Source organism: Stigmatopora nigra, chromosome 1 (assembly GCF_051989575.1).
Source record: "Stigmatopora nigra isolate UIUO_SnigA chromosome 1, RoL_Snig_1.1, whole genome shotgun sequence".
NCBI classification, from domain to species: domain Eukaryota; kingdom Metazoa; phylum Chordata; class Actinopteri; order Syngnathiformes; family Syngnathidae; genus Stigmatopora; species Stigmatopora nigra.
Window position 1 is genome coordinate 4,991,881 of NC_135508.1, and position 19,904 is coordinate 5,011,784.

A 19,904-nucleotide genomic window follows, 5' to 3' on the forward strand; every position below is an offset into this window, starting at 1 on the left:
TTCAAACTTTTTTTTACCTTCAAAGTAGTGAAATGAATAATACATGCTCACATTTTCATGTATTTTTACTTTTAAATTCTGAGTATGGCTCTCAAGGAATAATCTTTGAAAATATCAATTGTTTATGGCTCTCTAGGTCAAAATTTCTCCCGACCCCTTGATACAATGTATTGAATTGTTCACGCGTCTTTTCGTTCAAGACAATTTGCAGACGCTCCCTTAGCCAGTGGAATCAACGTTACAAAGTGCAGCCTCTCAGTCCGCGTGTGTCACATCCAGGCTCGGACGCTTTCCACGCAGACGCCCGCCCACAGCCGGCATGAGCCCCGCACATCGGATGTAACACCCGTGGTGTTGGATTAATGTCCTCAATGGCCCTTAAATCGCCTCCATCTTCTCCGTGACAGTCCCACGACGAAGTGACCGACGTGTAAGGGCTCCCAGGCAAGTGTTTTCCACTCGTTCGACATCACTTTCTCTCAGAATACCACATTAAATTCGCAATTTAAGGTACTTTTTTCGTAACATTGTGTTAAATTCTCCCCACTTGCTGCTAATTTTAACATACGGTAACCATTTATATGGCTTTATGTGGCTCACATTAGTGCAAGGTGTCCCCTAACGAAAATCAATAGTGTAGAATTACTTTGTCTGCATTGACATTGTAATTGATTTGTTGAGGACATCCCATCATATTTCTAAACATACTTTATCAGTATTCGGGGTATTATATGAAGAAATTACTGTTTTTTCTCGTTTTTTTACATGCCTTAATGATAACAGTATATTGATGGTCAGTGTCTTTTTGTGACCGTTTCAGCAGAATTTTATTTTAATTGGTATTTTACATTAATTTTACAGTATACTAGTAAAACTATCAATTATGCTACATTATATCTATTGTGTTTCAATTAATACTATTTTGTTCAGTGCCAAACTTCATGATGACTCTGAGTTCTGAATTTCAACAATTTAAATGAGAAAAAAACCATGATAACTTAAAATAAAAATTGACAATACTTGATTGTTACAACATAACAATGAAACCCTATATCACAGGTGTCAAAACGGCGGCCCGGGGGCCAAATCTGGCCCGCCGCATCATTTTGTGTGGCCCGAGAAAGTAAATCATGAGTGCCGACTTTCTGTTTTAGGATCAATTTAAAATGAAGAGTATAGATGTATATTACATTTCCTGATTTTACCCCTTTTAAATCAATAATTGTAATTGTAATCATTTTTTTTTCAGTTTTTAGTTCAAAAATGATGTTGTAAAATCTAAAAATATATTTTAAAAAAGCTAAAATAAGCATTGTTTTACATCTATAAAAAACTGAATATCCAGGGCTTTCAATCCAGTTAATTTAATCCATTTATAAAAAATAAAAAAATTCTAAATATTCATATCTAAAATGGTCCGGCTCACATAAAAAAATAAAAATACACATAAAAAAAATTAAAACAAATATAACTACATATATATATATATATATATATATATATATATATATATATATATATATATATATATATATATATATATATATATATATATATATATATATATATATATATATATATATATATATATATATATATATATATATATATATATAAATATAAATATAACTTAAATATAAATATAATGGTCACTGCTTTAAGCATGTACTGTACATTTATGTTGCGGTGAGCAGCGGCAGAGGAGCTGGCGGTAAATGAGAGGGTGTCATCATCACCATGCCCCCAGGGAAGTATGGGATGCAGGAGGAGTGGGAGCCAGAGTGCGAGCAAGGCATCAGGATGGACTTCCTGTTACCCACTGGCATCTACCTTACATTCCCAGTGTCTCATAAGGACACGATCGAGAGCATCAAAATGGTATGAGTATGAATAACAATGTAGTGTTAGGATGATATATACATACATATATATACACATTTGTCCAAAAATATCTACAAAAAAATCGATTTAGATGAATCATCTCCAAGTAAATGTCCAGTTTGGATTTTATATAAATATCCTTTCTCCTTGGTCACTTTGCTGCCATTTTTTCTTCATGAATATGAATGTGGTGTTTCCATGCCAACCATTCTGTCACCTAAGACAGTTTCATTTAGCTGTGTTTGGTAATGATACTCTTGCAGGCTTTTAAAATGATTAAGAAGATAAAATGCCCTCCGGTTCTTTTTTTTTAAGTGCTTTGAGACTTTCAGGGGCGAAAAGTGTAAGTTTCTTACACTTGTTTTTATTTGCAAACGTATACCAAAGATGAAATCAAGCACATCCTGGTTGGTCGGGGTAAACTTATGCAGTCACCAGTGAATTATAGTTTATAGAAAATTTAAAAAAAACTACTCACCTACAGTGTAGAAAATGTATTGCAATAGATTAATTGGTTTAATTAATTGGGTGGTGAAAAGTTTGCAAAAGTACCATTTCATTGATTTAACCACATGTGTTAAAGTGGCGGCCCGGGGGCCAAATCTGGCCCGCCACATCATTTTGTGTGGCCCGGGAAAGTAAATCATGAGTGCTGAATTTCTGTTTTAGGATCAAATTAAAATGAAGAGTATAGATGTATATTAAATTTCCTGATTTCCCCCCTTTTAAATCAATAATTGTAATTTTTTTATCAATTTTTCTGTGTTTTTAGTTAAAAAATCATTTTGTAAAATCTAAAAATATATTTATAAAAAGCTAAAATAAACACTGTTTTAGATCTCTATAAAACTGAATATTCAGGGCTTTTAATCCAGTTCTTTTAATCCATTTATAAAAACAAAATAATCTAAATATATCTAAAATGGTCCGGCCCAGGTGAAATCAAGTTGACGTTAAAGCGGCCCGCAAACCAACCCGAGTCTGACACCCTTGGTTTAAACAATCAAAGGGAGGCTTTAAAAACATAGCCAGATATATGATACATCATACAAATATCATTTATCCATGTTTCTTTACTGTACATATAATATCTGCTTTCATGCATTTAAATGCTGCCCAGAGCAATATTTTGCTACTTTCTAGGATTAACCAATCTATGTTGGGATGTTATTTGAATTTCTATCTGAGTTAATGAGTGATTTTTTTTTCCAGCTGGTTTGGGAAAATGCCAGAAAAGAGGCACTTTTCTCAGCGCTTGGTCATCCAGATGCATATGTCTTCACTTGCATAAAACTGACGGGTGAGAGTGAAGAGCTGGAGGAGGAATCAAGGCGTATAAGTGATGTGCAGCCCTTCATGGGCGTTTTGAGACTGGTGGCTAGAGAAGGTGACCGCGCCGAGAAACTGACCAACAGCCAGATCAGCTTTTTAATAGGCAAAGGTCAGTAACTCTCACTTTTGCTACCGCTTTACTGTAGTTAGAATGAATTGTTGCCTCCCAATCAATGTTCCCTCTAATTTTTCGTTGGTCTGGGCAGAAAGACAACCTTCCTAAGCGCATTGAATACCAGTTTGAGTGACATCATCATTGCTTGCTATGGGCACACCAGTATCACACTTGCCATAAGCAGGTGTATGTCAATGTTCCCTCTAAGTTTTCATGTAAAACATGCTGTAAAACACGGAAAACAAAAGAGTGGACAGAGCTACTGCCACTGGCTGCCGCGTAAACAGCGCCATCATGGGGAAAGGGTTAAAAAAAGTTTGGATTTTATTTACTGCCCGCCATATGATTGCTGCTGCGCAGAGAAGGCGAGAGTAGTGTGCAACATGCACCCAATGAAATTTACAGTTTGCGTTTCTTGTGGGAACATTAAAACATGCAGTTATAGTGGTGTGAATTGTTTGGATGACACTGGTCATTTTCAAGATTTTCCTAAACTAATACCGTATTTTCACGACTATAAGGTGCACTGTATTATAAGGCACACTGTATTATAAGGCGCACTGTCTATTTTGGAGAAAATTTAAGACTTAAGTGCTTCTTATAGTCGTGAAAATACGGTAATCGCTATTGACTTCCAGGTATGAAGCACTCACTACACAGTCACCTCTAGAGCCAGCCATTGTTGATGTTTTGGATTTTTTTTGTATAAAATCTTGCAGTGGGGGAGGAGCTATATGATGGAAGATTTTGTAAACTGAGATGGCATCTGCATATTTAACAGTATTTTTTCAGTTCAGGCGTTTATGTTTTTTCAATATCTGACAGTGGTGGTTTTTCGTATTTGGTTTTCAGTTTTTTACATATATAAGGCGCACTGGATTATAAGGCGCACTGTTTATTTTGCAGAAAATTTAAGACTTTTAATGCGCCGTATAGTCGTGAAAATACGGTAATAGTTTTTGTGAATCGTACGGTTTATTTTCAATTTTGAAAATATCAGAAAAACACAGCTATGTCTGTGAAGTGAAAAAAATCATCGTCGTGATACATTTTGTTTAGTAAGTTCTCTGATCTACTGCCATTCCAGATTCTCAGACTCATCTTGAAGCTCTTTTAAATGCTTTACTCACGCTTGCCTTTTCTTTTGCAGGCTTGCATGAGTTTGAGGCTCAGAAAAACCAAGAAGTGAGCGAGTTTAGAACCAAGATACGAGCATTCTGCGAGGAGAAAGCTCAAGTACGGCAGCTATCACCATGGCAACAGTGGATGGCATACATGTTCCCATGTGACCTGGAGCCTTGCTGTTACCTGCCAATGTGTGGGAAGTCACAAAACGCCAAGATCTTCATTAACATCAAGTTTGAGGCTTGTGAGGTGAGTTCACATCATTAAATGTAGTCTATAGAAGTCATAATAAGGCAGAAATGAATGATTACTTTCAGTTTTCAGAAGAAAAAGATGTGTTTGAGTGAATATTTCTGTCTGATTCTCTTTCCTTTTTGTTTCTGGCATTTTTGCTAATGTGTTTGCACAAAAACATTAATTTGCACCTCTTCAAAATCTAACCAATGATTCAGAAACAATTGTAAATGTGTGGCAGGAAAGCTTCATGATACAGCAGGAACCAAAGGATCTGCCTATGGCTCTTATGAGGAGCGCACTTAAGAAGAAGGCTACTGTCTTCCGCTCTCTGCAGCAAGAACCTAAGGACTATACTTTACAGGTTAACGGCAGGTGGGAATTCATCTATGGGACACATCCCCTGTGTCAATTTAAAGTGAGTACATCATCATATATACAGTGGGCCCTCGCTACTTCGCGGTTCCACCACCGCGGATTCAGAGCTTCGCGTTTTTTGGGGGGAAAATAAAATAAAATAAAAAATAAAAATATTACATTGAGACAACATATTTTACAGTTTTTTTAGTTATAACATGAATTTCACTCTCTCTCTCTACCCGCATTCTATATGGTGTACTGTATACAGGGGGGGGGGGGGGGGGGGGGTGGTGGTAAAAATAATAAAATAAAAAAATATATATATATAAAAAATAAGATAAATAAATAAAAAATAAAATAAAAAGTAAGCATTTTTGAAGGGGCACCCCTCCTTCAAGGAAATTCACTTATCGCGGGTGGTCCCGGTCCCCATTAACCGCGATAACCGAGGGATTACTGTACGGCTATGTTTTTAAACCCTTGCAAAATCAATTGAATTAAAACAAAGGTGTGTAATAATCCAGTCTTAAAATGTATAGAAATGAGTGTCTCTGATTTTTCCGGCAACTTCTTTCTTTATTGATTGATACAATATCAAAATTATATGAACACGATATTTGAAAAAACCTTTGTGACAGGCTTTTTGACATAACTGTACATAACAGTAATAATTAATGCAAATGAACTACCTACATTTATCCAATCTCACCAGAATAAAACCCTACAGTCAATTACATTATTTTCCTTTCAGTTGATTTCCTAGACAAAAACAAATGAACTTCTAATAGCTTTTATTTATAAGCTAATTAGAGAATCCTGCTTTTAAAGCCATATGGCAACATAAATGACTCAAAATAGAATTTACTCACAACTGACTTCTATTGAGAGGAGCTTTAAAGTGTAAATACCAAACTATTTAAACTAGTATCCATATATCTGTTTTTTGATATTGGTGTTGTAGGCATAGAAACCGACATTTGTTTGATTTCTTAGCATGGAAAATGTGAAAGATTGTGAGCCATTCAAGGTTTGGCCATTCAGTGATGCTACTACCTGCAGGCCTGAATCATATCAGTCCAGCAGGAAGTAACAACATCCATTCAAAGTCCTAACAAGATTTGGACTGCATTAGCCTAAACTGCAAACAGACGGTGCCCCAATCACAAGTTAACTTGCACTCTAAAGATCTGTGATGTTGAACTTCTATAGCAAGGATGTCAGAATCGGGTTGGTTCGTGGGCCGCTTTAACGTCAACTTGAATTTACGTGGGCCGGACCATTTTGGATATATTTAGATTTTTTTAAAAATATAAATGGATTAAAAGAACTGGATTAAAAGCCCTGAATATTCCGTTTTTTATAGATCTAAAAAAAATGTATATTTTAGCTTTTTTAAATTTATTTTTAGTTCTTACAAAATGATTTTTGTACTAAAAACATGGAAAAAATTTTGATTAAAAAATTCAAATTATTGATTAAAAAGGGGGCAAATCAGGAAATTTAATATACATTTACACTCTTCATTTGAATTTGATCCCAAAACAAAAAGTCGCCACTCATGATCTACTTTCCCGGGCCGCACAAAATGATGCGACGGGCCAGATTTGGCCCCCGGGCCGCCACTTTGACACCTGTGTTCTACAGTTTAAAAAAGGGTAAATTCTTATGTCGGCTTTACAATAATTTTCTGATTCTTCTCTAACAAAAGTGATTTATTTCCTAATTTTATTAGGTTTGTCTATTCTATCCAAATAACAAGAAAAATAAATGTACACAGATTTTTTGATTTTCAAGGTTAATTTTTCCCCCGATTAGTACAGTAATCAGAGAAAAACATGCATGCTAATTTCTTTTAAAGCATTTCACCTATTTTCCATAGAAAGTTAAATTTGTCTTTCACCTAAATATGTTAAGATGCTTTCCAATTGAAATTTGTTAAGACAGTAAAACACGTGTGTTTTGTACCCCATCTTGACTCCCTCTCTTCATACAAAGTCTCTTCATACAAAGTCATGGATGTCTTTTCTTTTATCCCAGTACATTTTCTCCTGTTTGCGAACTGGGCAAACACCTCATCTGACATTGGTGCACCACTCCACTATCAGCAAATATCAGGAGGAGCACGGGAGAATGTGTAGTCAGGTGTGCAAGAATCGTTCCTTTTCCAGACCTCCTCCTCTGCCACTCAAGAAGGTAAGAGGTCAGTGTATATTTGGCGTCTTTCGCAAACACTCCTGACTCTTCCGCTCGTCATCACATTTGTTCCACCGGGGAATTACGGACTTTGACACGTTTGAAACGTGCTGTGTGTCATAATGTCAATAATTGACATTTGATGTCTTGCTGTGAAAGTAGTCGTAGACAGGTGTTGGAAAAATGTGGACCCTGTTCTTTCATCTGAGCATTCACTGTAAATTATGGAAAATCATTTAATGTTACATTTTTTTGCGTGGATGTCATGTCATCTTTTTGAATAATTGTAATTTTAAAATAGCATCTATAGCTAGCTAAGTACATGAAACCGCCATATGAAAAATGAAAATGCAAAGTCAACATCATCATTCTTAGTAGAGTCAAACAATAAAACAAATCTATGGGCAATTACACAGTATTAATTCTAAAGCAAATTTGATTGAATAAATAACACTGGTGTTAAAGTGGAGGCCCGGGGGCCAAATCTGGCCCGCTGGATCATTTTGTATGGCCCGGGAAAGTAAGTCATGAGTGCCGAATTTCTGTTTTAGGATCAAATTAAAACGAAGAGTATAGATGTATGTCAAATTCCATGATTTTCTGCCTTTTAAATCAATAATTGTAATTTTTTAAATATTTTTTTTCAGTTTTTAGTTCAAAAATCATTTTGTAAAATCTAAAAATATATTTTGAAAAAGTTAAAATAAACATTGTTTTAGATCCACAAAAAACTGAATATTCAGGGCATTTAATCCAGTTATTTTAATCCATTTATTTAAAAAAAAATCTAAATATTATATCTAAAATAGTCCGGCCCACGTGAAATCAAATTGACGTTAAAGTGGCCCGCGAACCAACCCGAGTCTGACACCCTTGGTATAAATGAATTTCACTTCATTTACCACTTTGTAAACAACTGCAGAGACACCACCAGTACATGATTTTGCTGCAACATTATATCACCTTGTACATGAGGGAATGAATATACTCTCATCTAACTTGGTTTTCCAGCAGAACACCACCTCTCTGTGGTCCATACATGAACCTTTCTACATCCACCTGCTACAAGGCAGCCGTGTCAATGCAGACGAAGGAATGAAGGTTGGTGTCTGAGTGGGTTATACTAAAATATAGAAAGTTTGACATTTAAACAATGGGATCAGGGCTTGGGGGCTTGCACTACTTAAAACCAGCTTTCGATACTTGGTCACTGAGGTAGGTTAAAGTTTCAAAACAGGAAGTGGGGCGGGCCTATATCTGTTTTTTAGTCACCTCATTCTGGGTTGTAGATTCTGAGAAAAGCTTTTGCATCTTTCATTTCTCTTTTTGACACATTTAGAGCCTGTATCTTCTTTGTTGAAAAGAATCATTTTAACACCTTTAATTCTCCAGGAACACTATATAACTATTCTTTGTATCTCCAGCCAAAGCACTTCTCTTCCAGTATTTTAATTAGGTGGCAATTAATTGTGGTGGTGTAGATCTACCTATTTTACCGTCTAGGTTAGGGGTGGGCAAACTTTTCGGCCCGGGGGCTACATTGACTTAAAAAAATTGACAGATGGGTCGGGTCAGCAAAAGATATGATACATATAAAAAAGTGCATCCGTTAACAGTACATATGAAACATAAACAGTCTAAAGTATTAACATACTCATCAATCATCATTAAAGTAAATAGTATTAAGTACCAAGTAAAGTAAAAAGGAATGTATTAACAAATATTCAAATGTCAATTAAAAAAAGATAGAGGGGCAGTAAAACACAAAAAACAAATAAGAGTGGACAGAGCTACTGACAATGGCTTCCGCGTGACGGGGCCATCTTGGAAAAAAATACATTAATTAATTTTAAAAAACAACAACAACAAAAAACATAATTTGGACAACGTCGGCGGGCCGAATTAAAAGGCCTCGTGGGCCATATGTGGCCCGCGGGCCGTAGTTTGACCACCCCCGATCTAGGTTGCTTTTCATTGCGTAAGTGCACTTCCAACATCTACCTTATGACTCATGGCAAATGTGTCCTCTCACATAAAACCCATCTTCTCGGTAGTTGGCAGGCAGATGCTTGAAAATAAGCCCCAAGGGAGAATATGTATAATGCTCATATGTTTAGCCAGTACTGACGTGGACTATCTTGATTTGGCAAAGGATAGGATTTTGTATTATGTGGCTGTGTTATTGAAAGGAAACATGACACAAACACCCTTTGACTCGCAGCCTGAGTGACACAGGAAACTCTTAATCATCATGTCAAGCATATAGAACATCGACTGTCACACAAACAACCATGCTTCGTGTCATGACCTCAATACCCCGTAGTGGTGGGTAAATTACTTCGAAAATCTTCATATTACTGCCTTTGAATTTTTTTTTACATTAAGATGTTGCTACTTTTATAGAGCTTATTGCGGTTTTCAAGTTGTTTTTGGATTTAAATGTCAACTTTAAATGTAATGTATGACACTCCTACATTATCTGAACTTAAACTATTTTGGAATTCTAACTTGGTTAATTCTAACAATGGTTAGCACAGGTGTCAAAGTGGCGGTCCGGGGGCCAAATCTGGCCCGCCACATCATTTTGTGCGGCCCGAGAAAGTAAATCACAAGTGCCGACTTTCTGTTTTAAGATCAAATTAAAATGAAGAGTATAGATGGATATTAAATTTCCGGATTTCCCCTCTTTTAAATCAATCATTGCAATATTTTCAATCCAATTTTATTACTTTGGTGTTTTTAGTTCAAAGCACATTTTGTAAGAACTAAAAATAAATATATAGATATTTTACGTTTTCCACTTTAATATTGAACATAATTAAAAATATATATTTTGTTTCCATTTCAAATGAAAAACATGATGAAACGAAATTTTCCATTACTAAGAAACAAAACTCAAATAAACATTGCTTTAGATCTATAAAACGGACTATTCGGGGCTTTTATTCCAGTTCTTTTATTCCAATTAAAAAAAAAAATCTAAATATTATATCTAAAATGGTCCAGCCAACATGAAATGTAGTTGACATTAATTTAGCCTGTGAACCAACCCGAGTACTGTACTTTGTCTTTTTACTTTCTATCCCATAAAGAGTAACAACAAAAATTCACAGCAATAGAGTAGCTTTATCTTAGCAGGCACTCAATGCTACTGTTTCAGATCCCTATATCAATCCTTGCTGACTGCATATTACATAAAAAGAGGAAAGGCTCTAGTTAGAATAGCTATAGAGCACAAAGGGAGATTTATGTTCATTTTACATACTAAATTTGACTTTTCTCTACCCTTGTATTTCATGACTCCTCCAGCTTGTGGTGCAGGCTGGACTCTTCCATGGCAATGAGCCTCTCTGTAAGGTGGTAACAAGCTCCGAGGTGGCTGTCAGCTCTGAGCCTTTATGGGACCAAAAAGTAGAGTTTGATATAAATGTGGCGGACCTGCCTCGGATGAGTCGGCTATGTTTTGCCCTCTATGCTGTTTTCGACAAGGCAAAGAAACCACGAGGTACCAAAAAGAAGAATAAGAAAGTGGTGAGTTGAGTAAGTGCATTTGTGTGTGAAAATAAGTTTTGCGTGTGTGTATATGTGTGTATGTGTGTGTATGTGTGTGTATGCAGAGTGCATAGTCATTGTTTATCCTGTGGGTGTGTATATGTCAAGTTACACAAGTGTTGTTCAGTGGCTAAGTTGTGGTTCAGTCTCCATCCGCTTCAGTTTTTTTTATCTGTGTATCACTCCAAAGTTGTCAAAGGTTTTCAAGGAATACTATATTCATCTTCACACTACTTATCTTCAGTTGTGTTCCCACCCAATGTACAACTTGCAGTTGTTTTAACTTCCTGTTGCAATAACCAGAAAGTGAAGATGTTTTCAAGCTAAATTGTCAAGGCACCCTTTGTCCAGCAAAGCTGTTCAGTAAAACTAATTAAACATTCATGAAAATATTACTTCCTGCCCCCGTGACTAGGTGCTGAGGGACGTTACTTTATGGACCTGAGTCAAGTAATAACAAAACTCAAGTTACATAAAAGATTAAGGGGATTAACTTTAAGTGTGTAAAACAAGAGGAAACTGTAAATATTTGTGGGCAGTAGCAATAACACAACTTGATTACTACTATAAAATCATGTAACTACCGTATTTTCACGACTATAAGGCGCACTTAAAAGTCTTAAATTTTCTCCAAAATAGACAGGGCGCCTTATAATCCAGTGCGCCTTATATATGTAAAAAAAAATGTGCCATTCATTGAGGGTGCGCCTTAAATATGGAAAATACGGTATTTAGCTTCTACAGTGAAGTTTGAAATAGAATAAGGCTGGAAAACAACAACATCTGTACTAATACTGACAAATGCAAAAAAATTTATTGAATAAACAATAGTACTTCAACCAATAGTGGCCTCCACGCCGAATAAAAACAAAAAATCAAAAAAAAAAAATACTGTATTTTCACGACTATAAGGCGCACTTAAGTCTTAGATTTTTCTCCAAAATAAATAGGGCGCCTCATAATCCAATGTGCCTTATATATGGAAAAAAATACAATGTGCCATTCATTGAGGGTGCGCCTCATAATCCAGTGCGCCTTATATATGGGAAACATGTCATTCATTGAGGGTGCACCTTATAATCCAGTGCGCCTTATAGTCGTGAAAATACGGTATATACAAAATCTCAACATATGATTTTATGAGCCTAATAACAATTTACAGTACCTCTTTGTTTCATTGACAGTGTAAGGGCACCATGTTTTGGTACAGTATACATTTACAGGAAATATAAGGTTTCTTTTTTTTGCAGTAATTGCATTTAGTATAGCCATTGCAAATTTGGTACTGTGATAAACCTTGGTATCCTCACTTCTGCTTTTTTTTGACACTTCTCCATTCTGTTGCCTGGAACAGAAGTCCCTAGTACCAGAAAGAGCAACAGAAGTGGGGCTATTTTTGGTCATGAATTTTCGATTTTTGTTGATACACAAACTATGTTTTGTCATCTGTATTTTTCTAGGATTGTCCAATAGCCTGGGGGAATACTATGGTGTTTGACTACAAGGACCAGTTGAAGACCGGCGAAGTTCTTTTGTCTACATGGCCATCTGTTCCTGGTACTTATATAGAAATGTAGAGTGGGATGTCATGTCATCAAAGTTGCAACTACAACTACACATTGCACTTTAATTCCTACCACTGTTCTATTAGATTAGTTATACAATGAGTAGGTCGAATACGTACAATCTGTTTGACACTTCCAAGTCTTGCTGATTTCAAAACAATGTTAAGAAATGCAGGTAAATGGCACCACATTGAAGTGGTGGTTAGCGGTGCTCGGATGTTTGGTCGCCGGTCTTTTGGTCGCCGGTCAAATGGTGACAGAGAGTTTACTGTTGAAACCAGCTCTCAAAATTATATTCATGAGAGAAAGTTCAATATCTAAGAGAGAGAGTTTAATATCTAAGTACTGTTTAATATCTAAGTACTGTTGAAAACAGTAGATATTTAGATATTAAACTCTCATGAATATAATTTTGAGAGCTGGTTTCAACATTACTTAGATATTAAAAAGTACTTCGATATTAAACAGTACTTAGATATTAAACAGTACTTAGATATTAAACGGTACTTAGATATTAAACAGTACTTAGATATTAAACAGTACTTAGATATAACAGTACTTAGATATTAAACAGTACTTAGATATCAAACAGTAGTTAGATTTTAAACATTACTTAGATATTAAACAGTACTTAGATATTAAACAGTACTTAGATATTAAACAGTACTTAGATATTAAACAGTACTTGGATATTAAACAGTACTTAGATATTAAACAGTACTTGGATATTAAACAGTACTTAGATATTAAGCAGTACTTAGATATTAAACAGTACTTAGATATGAAACAGTAGTTAGATTTTAAACAGTACTTAGATATTAAACTCTCTCTCTTAGATGTTAAACTTTCTCTCTTAGATATTAAACTCTCTCTCTTAGATATTAAACTCACTCTTAGATATTCAACTAGAATTGTTAAAAATTGAATTAAAGTGGACATATTCACGACAGAATCACTCAACGGTGACATTTGCCTCACAGATGACAAAAGTGACCCGTTAAACCCAATGGGAACGGTTGAGAAGAATCCCAATGTTGACAGTGCAGCTGGTCTTCTCATCCGTTTCCCAAACATCAAGCCTCATCCTCTCTATTATCCTCCTATTGAAAAGGTACTGTATTTATTAGCAAAAACATACATTTTCACTTCAAGTCTAACTTGCTCTGTCAGTTAAATCAACTCTTCTTACAGATATTTGAAATGGAGACAAATGGTGATGCAACTGTTGCTACAAAAGAAGAGGTTAATATCTCTGCATTATGTGAAAATGCTTTGCTTCTTATCTTTTCAAAAACCTGTGTTGCTCTTTTAAGAACGTGAAACTGAAAGAGATCATGGACAACAAAAACTATACCGAGTTCTTCGAGGATGAGAAGGAACTGTTGTGGAAGCTCCGTGCTGAAGTCCGAGACCATTATCCTGAGAGTCTCTCCAAACTCCTCCTCATCACCAAGTGGAATAAGAGAGAAGATGTTGTTCAGGTATGAGGGATTCTTTTAATTATTTGTCAGATCTGGTGAGTTTTGAGAGCAAAAACATTAACCAGTATATAGCTTGAAGAACTATATATATGTATATAATAATAAAACTGGTTTTATGTATTATGAAAAATGTTGAGAGGCATATTTTTCAAACAATTAAACTTAATTGGGCCTATTGGATCGTAATAATAATAATAAATAATATGATTTTTTTAGATGGTGACTCTTCTGAGGAACTGGCCCGAGCTCCCTGCTATCCCTGCCTTGGAGCTCTTAGATTACAGCTTTCCAGACCCTTGGGTTCGTTCTTTCACTATCGGATGCCTCAGGAAGCTCAGGTAAACAAATCCTGTGTTTAATCGGTGCTCGGATGTTTGGTCACCAGTCTTTTGGTCCCTTTTGGTCGCCGGTCTTTTGGTCGCCGGTCTTTTGGTCACCGGTCTTTTAGTCGCCGGTCAAATGGTGATAGAGTTTACTGTTGAAACCAGCTGTGAAAATTATATTCATGAGAGAGAGTTTAATATCTAAGTACTGCTTAATATCTAAGTACATTTGACCGGCGACCAAAGACCGGCGACCAAACGTCTGGCGACCAAACGTCCGGCGACCAAACGTCCGGCGACCAAACGTCCGGCGACCAAACGTCCGGCGACCAAACGTCCGGCGACCAAACGCCTGGCGACCAAACGTCCGGCGACCAAACGTCTGGCGACCAAACGTCTGGCGACCAAATATCCGGTCACAGTTAAATCCATCAAGATCCTTTTTGAAACACCTTCCCCACATACAGTGATGACGAGCTGCTGCAGTATTTGATCCAGCTGGTCCAGGTCCTTAAATACGAGTCCTACCTCGACTGTGACCTCACAACGTTCCTGCTCGAGAGGGCCTTATTCAACAGAAAAATAGGGCACTTTCTCTTTTGGCATCTCAGGTGAGGTACCTCGCAATTAAAAGACGAGCACTTTTCGACAACTGATCAGTGTGTCTTGATTTTAGGTCAGAGATACACATTCCATCTGTCAGCGTACGGTTTGGCTTGATTCTTGAAGCCTATTGCAGGGGTAGCATCCATCACATCAAACTCTTAACTAAACAGGTACTCGGCAGTAAAATGCCAAATGTAACGTATTTTACATTAAAAAAAAAACTACCAACATACGAGCAGATACAAATATAGAACTGTCTCATGCCTGCCTCTTTCTCCTGTACAGAACGAGGCTCAAGGCAAAATGAAGGTACTCAGCGACTCGGTCAAATCAGGCCCACAGAAAATGAATGTTGAAGATCTCAAGCTGTTCATCAGACAGGAGTCTGATACTTTGTCTAACTTGCTGTCACCACTCAACCCCAGCATTATCCTTGCTGAAATCTGGTTAGACACACATTTTCCCATGACCGGACATTTGGTCACCGGTCTTTTGGTCGACCAGTCTTTTGGTTGCCGGTCAAATGTACTTAGATATTAAACAGTACTTAGATATTAAACTCTCTCTCTTATATATTAAACTTTCTCTCTCATAGATTAAACTCTCTCTCTTAGATATTAAACTCTCTCTTAGATATTAAAGTTTCTCTTTTAGATATTAAACTCTCTCTCATGAATATAATTTTGAGAGCTGGTTCCAACAGTAAACTCTCTGTCACCATTTGACCGGCGATCAAAAGACCAGGGACCAAAAGGGACTAAAAGACCAGCGACCAAACGTCCGAGCACCACATTTTCAAACACATAATTTAATAATAAGTTAGTTATCTTTTGCTTTGTGGAGTTTGCCATTTTTTCTCCTGAAATGTGGAATGAAGATTCTGATTTGTTTGCTCCTCCACCTTTCACTGTGTTCACAATTAACAATTTAAGATCTGTGTCATGATTAATAAAATTCTCTGTTCAAAGTAGATTTCTTTTGCTCTAGTACAGACAAGTGCAGATTCATGGACTCAAAGATGAAACCACTCTGGTTGATGTATAAGAGTCCTTGGACTCAAGGAGACATGGTGGGCATCATTTTCAAGAATGGGGACGGTGAGTTACAAACAAGAACTTCGTAATAAATTGCAATTAAGACGTAAACTATAGCCTGTAACTCCTTCAATGTGCAGATCTTCGACAAGACATGTTGACCCTCCAGATGATCCAACTCATGGAGAATTTGTGGAAGAAAGAAGGGCTGGATCTCAGGTAAGGACTAGTGTGCATGATTATTAATGTTAACGTTGATTTTTTTGGAGTTTGTAGTTTTTAACAATAACAATATCAGAAACATAACCAAGATCAAAATGAGATTTTTTTTAAAAATCCACAAAAAATGTCATCTAGTATGAACACTTGTTAATAACTTCCATAACTGCATTCGATTTTTGTTTGGACCAGAATGATCCCCTATGGATGTTTATCCACTGGGAACAAGATGGGTTTCATTGAAGTGGTGAAGAACTCAGACACCATCGCCAATATCCAGCGAAATAACAGCAATAGTGCCGCCACTGCTGCCTTTAATAAAGATGCCCTGCTCAACTGGCTCAAATCCAAGAATCCAGGGTGACTATCCCAAATAAATGTCTACATTTTAAGAAAGTTCAATTGAGGATGAATACAAAATCATTACAAGTTTAGAGTTAAAACCTGTGAAACCTCCAGATTACTGAAGGACTGTGCGGATCAGCTTGAAAGAGTGATTCTGCATATTTAACCTCAGTTTCAGTCTGCAGAAGACCTTGTAGACTTCCTGTATGTGGCTCCAGTTTTTTCAACTAGGTCTACAATGTCTTGTGTGTCTGTCTTGCTACTGCTACCAAGGAAATTTCCCGAAGATACAGGATGAAATAAAGTTCTTATCTAATCTAAAAAATGTAATTACTTCAGATAAACTGTATTGTTTATAATCAACATTCTTTTAATTATAAACATTACATCTTTCGATGAAGCCCTTCTGTTGACCGTACAGAAGTTAAACTTTATATTTCCAATTGAAAAAAATATCTTTAATGCATGCTATTATTATTTTTTGTTTCTCTTCAGCAATTTAATGAGTGGTAATCAATCATTCTCATAGCCAACCCCAATTTTTTTTTTTTTTAGAAAATGTGCCTTATAACTAGTTCTATAAAAATATTCTGCAAGGATGGCAGTTATGTAGCAGCAATGTCCACCATGTTCAATACATGCCAAGCAATGATAATGACATTAAAATGTCTCCAAATGTGGTGGACAATGTATTCAAATATAATTCTTTATGAAACCCATCACCTTATTGTTCCTTGTTTTTCTCACCAGAGATCTACTGGAGCAAGCAATTGAGGAGTTTACGCTGTCCTGTGCTGGCTACTGTGTAGCTACTTATGTTTTGGGCATCGGAGACCGTCACAATGACAATATAATGATCAGAGAAACAGGACAGGTCAGATTTGATTTTATGTATTTTCTGTCTTGGCTTATGCTAAAAATCTGCTACAAGAGGGAGATTTTAACCTCCGACATCAATGAAAATCTTTAGAGATTTAAGTTTTCATTCGTTTTTGGCTTAATCCCGTGCACAGACAAATTTAAATCAAATTTATTCTCAGATTAGTCAGTAAAATTTCACTGTTTAGATCAAGGTTGTCAGATTTGGGTTGGTTTGCTAGCCGCATTGTCAACTGGATTTCACGTGGGCCGGACCATTTTAGATATAATATTTAGATTTTTTTTTTATAAATTGATTAAAAGAACTGGATTAAAAGTCCTGAATATTCCATTTTTATAGATCTAAAACAGTGTTTATTTTAGCTTTTTTTAAATATGTTTTTAGATTTTACAAAATGATTTCCGAATTAAAAACATAAAAACATGATTAAAAAATGACAATTATTGATTTAAAAGGGAGAAAATCAGGAAATCTAATCTGCATCTCTACTCTTCATTTTAATTTGATCCTAAAACAGAAAGTCATTATTTACTTTCTTGGGCCGCACAAAATGACGTGGCGGGACATATTTGGCCCCTGGGTCGCCACTTTTACACCTGTGATTTAGATTGTTGCACATCTCTCTCTGACTGTTTTGCTGTTCTTTAGCTGTTTCACATTGACTTTGGACATTTCCTGGGCAACTTCAAGCGCAAACTGGGCATCAACAGGGAACGTGTGCCTTTTATTTTGACATATGATTTTGTTCATGTGATTCAACAAGGGCGAACGAACAACAGTGAAAAGTTTGAGAGGTATAATAGTTCATTGTATTTTTTTAATTACCATATTTTCATTACTATAAGACACACTTAAAAGTCTTAAATTTTCTCCAAAATAGACAGCACATTTTATAATCCAGTGTGCTTTATATATGGAAAACCAATTAAAATCATTCATTGAGGGTGCGCCTTTAAATGCGGTGCGCCTTATAGTCGTGAAAATACAGTAGTCTTTGTATTCTGTGTAAGTGAGTATTGTGACTAAACTGTGTTACACTATTGTACTCAGATTCCGGGAATACTGTGAGCGGGCATATAAGATCCTGTGTCGAAATGGCACATTGTTTGTCAACCTTTTTGCAATGATGAAGGCAGCTGGACTGCCCGAACTATCTTCCTTTAAAGATATTCAGTACCTAAAGGTATACACAGAAGTGATACTCATTACAAGTTATGTGTGTGGGTGGTATATTTATAATTCATATATGTTTTATTGTTTCCTTGCAGGACTCTTTAGCTTTGGGAAAAACTGAGGAAGAGGCGTTAAAGAATTTCAAAGTGAAGTTTAATGAGGCTCTCCGAGAGAGTTGGAAGACCAAGGTCAATTGGATGATGCACTCTCTAGCCAAGGATAACAGACCATAAAGTATGAGAATATACCGTATTTTCACGACTATAAGGCGCACCCACAATAAATGACAATTTTCCCATATGTAAGGCGCACTGCATTATAAGGCGCACCCACAATGAATGACAATTTTCCCATAAATAAGGCGCACTGGATTATAAGGCGCACCCTCAACAAATGGCACATTTTATTTTTTCCATATATGAGGCGCACTGTCTATTTTTGAGAAAAATATAAGACTTAAGTGCACCTTATAGTCGTGAAAATGCAGTACGTTTTTTTAGGATTTTTTTTTATTTTGCGTGGAGGCCACTATTGGTTGAACTACTATTGTTTATTCAATATATTTTTTTGCATTTATCAGTGTCAGTACAGATTTTGTTGTTTTCCAGCCTTATTCTATTTCAAACTTGACTGTATTTTCCATATATAAGGCGCACCACATTATAAGGCGCACCCTCAATGAATGGCACATTTTATTTCTTTTCCATATATAAGGCGCACTGGATTATAAGGCGGCCTGTCTATTTTGGAGAAAATTTAAGACTTTTAAGTGCGCCTTATAGTCTTGAAAATACGGTAATGGAAAAATGGCCATTGTGAAAACAACCAGACATCTTACGTATTTTACAAATGGCATAAAATGATTGTTCGAATGTGATTTCAGCTTTAAGACAAAAGAATGATGGATGATTATGAGTGAAATATGAATTTACCAGAATATTGCACTATACAGCATATGCCATCAGCAATGGATTACAGCAAAGGGTCAGAAAAAATGTTTTATTTAATATTGAATATTTGTACTGAAATATTTTTAAATGTGTTTTGAGGGTCAATTAGGATGCAGTGTGTTGCATTTGCTCTGCCAGTTGTTGATATTTTAAAATGATATTTTATTGACTATTTTTATTGCCAGGACTAAAACGGTTTTAATTAATGTAAATCTGATTGTGTCAATATATAGAAATTCAAACTGGTTTATCATCATGATGATTTAATTTAATTTTTTTTGTATTCCAAGGTGATCACTTCACTTGTCATTTCATCAAAAAAGGAATGTTTATAACAAAAAAGATTTTTTAATAGGCTGTGGTTTTCTATCTGAATGTGCATTTTTCCGTTTTTTGATAATGAAGTCCCATTTTGACTGTTTTTTTCTCAATTTTTTTTGGTGAAAGACATACCAGGTACTATTATACAGAATATTATACATTTTTCCTGTTAGTAACCTCCACAAAATTGCACTTATTCTGCTCATTACATTCCT

The 19,904-nt window shown here is 35.9% G+C and overlaps 1 protein-coding gene across 2 annotated transcripts; it reads left to right on the forward strand.

Moving 5' to 3' along the window:
* Positions 1–254: 254 nt before the first annotated feature.
* pik3cd (phosphatidylinositol-4,5-bisphosphate 3-kinase, catalytic subunit delta) lies at positions 255–18,812 on the forward strand. Of its 2 annotated transcripts, none has more exons than XM_077716016.1 (23): positions 255–444; positions 1,695–1,878; positions 3,094–3,322; positions 4,479–4,702; positions 4,929–5,105; positions 7,085–7,240; positions 8,252–8,341; positions 10,550–10,771; positions 12,253–12,349; positions 13,338–13,468; positions 13,549–13,599; positions 13,671–13,838; positions 14,055–14,176; positions 14,629–14,772; positions 14,838–14,937; positions 15,053–15,213; positions 15,755–15,864; positions 15,942–16,020; positions 16,213–16,380; positions 17,116–17,239; positions 17,894–18,039; positions 18,296–18,428; positions 18,514–18,812. In XM_077716016.1, the coding sequence occupies exons 2-23, from the start codon at positions 1,738–1,740 to the stop codon at positions 18,649–18,651; spliced, it is 3,111 nt and encodes a 1,036-aa protein (XP_077572142.1). In that variant the 5' UTR covers positions 255–444; positions 1,695–1,737; the 3' UTR covers positions 18,652–18,812. The 2 variants fall into 2 exon arrangements, with proteins under 2 accessions (XP_077572142.1, XP_077572150.1); XM_077716024.1 differs by having other exon boundaries at positions 8,255–8,341.
* Positions 18,813–19,904: the final 1,092 nt, after the last annotated feature.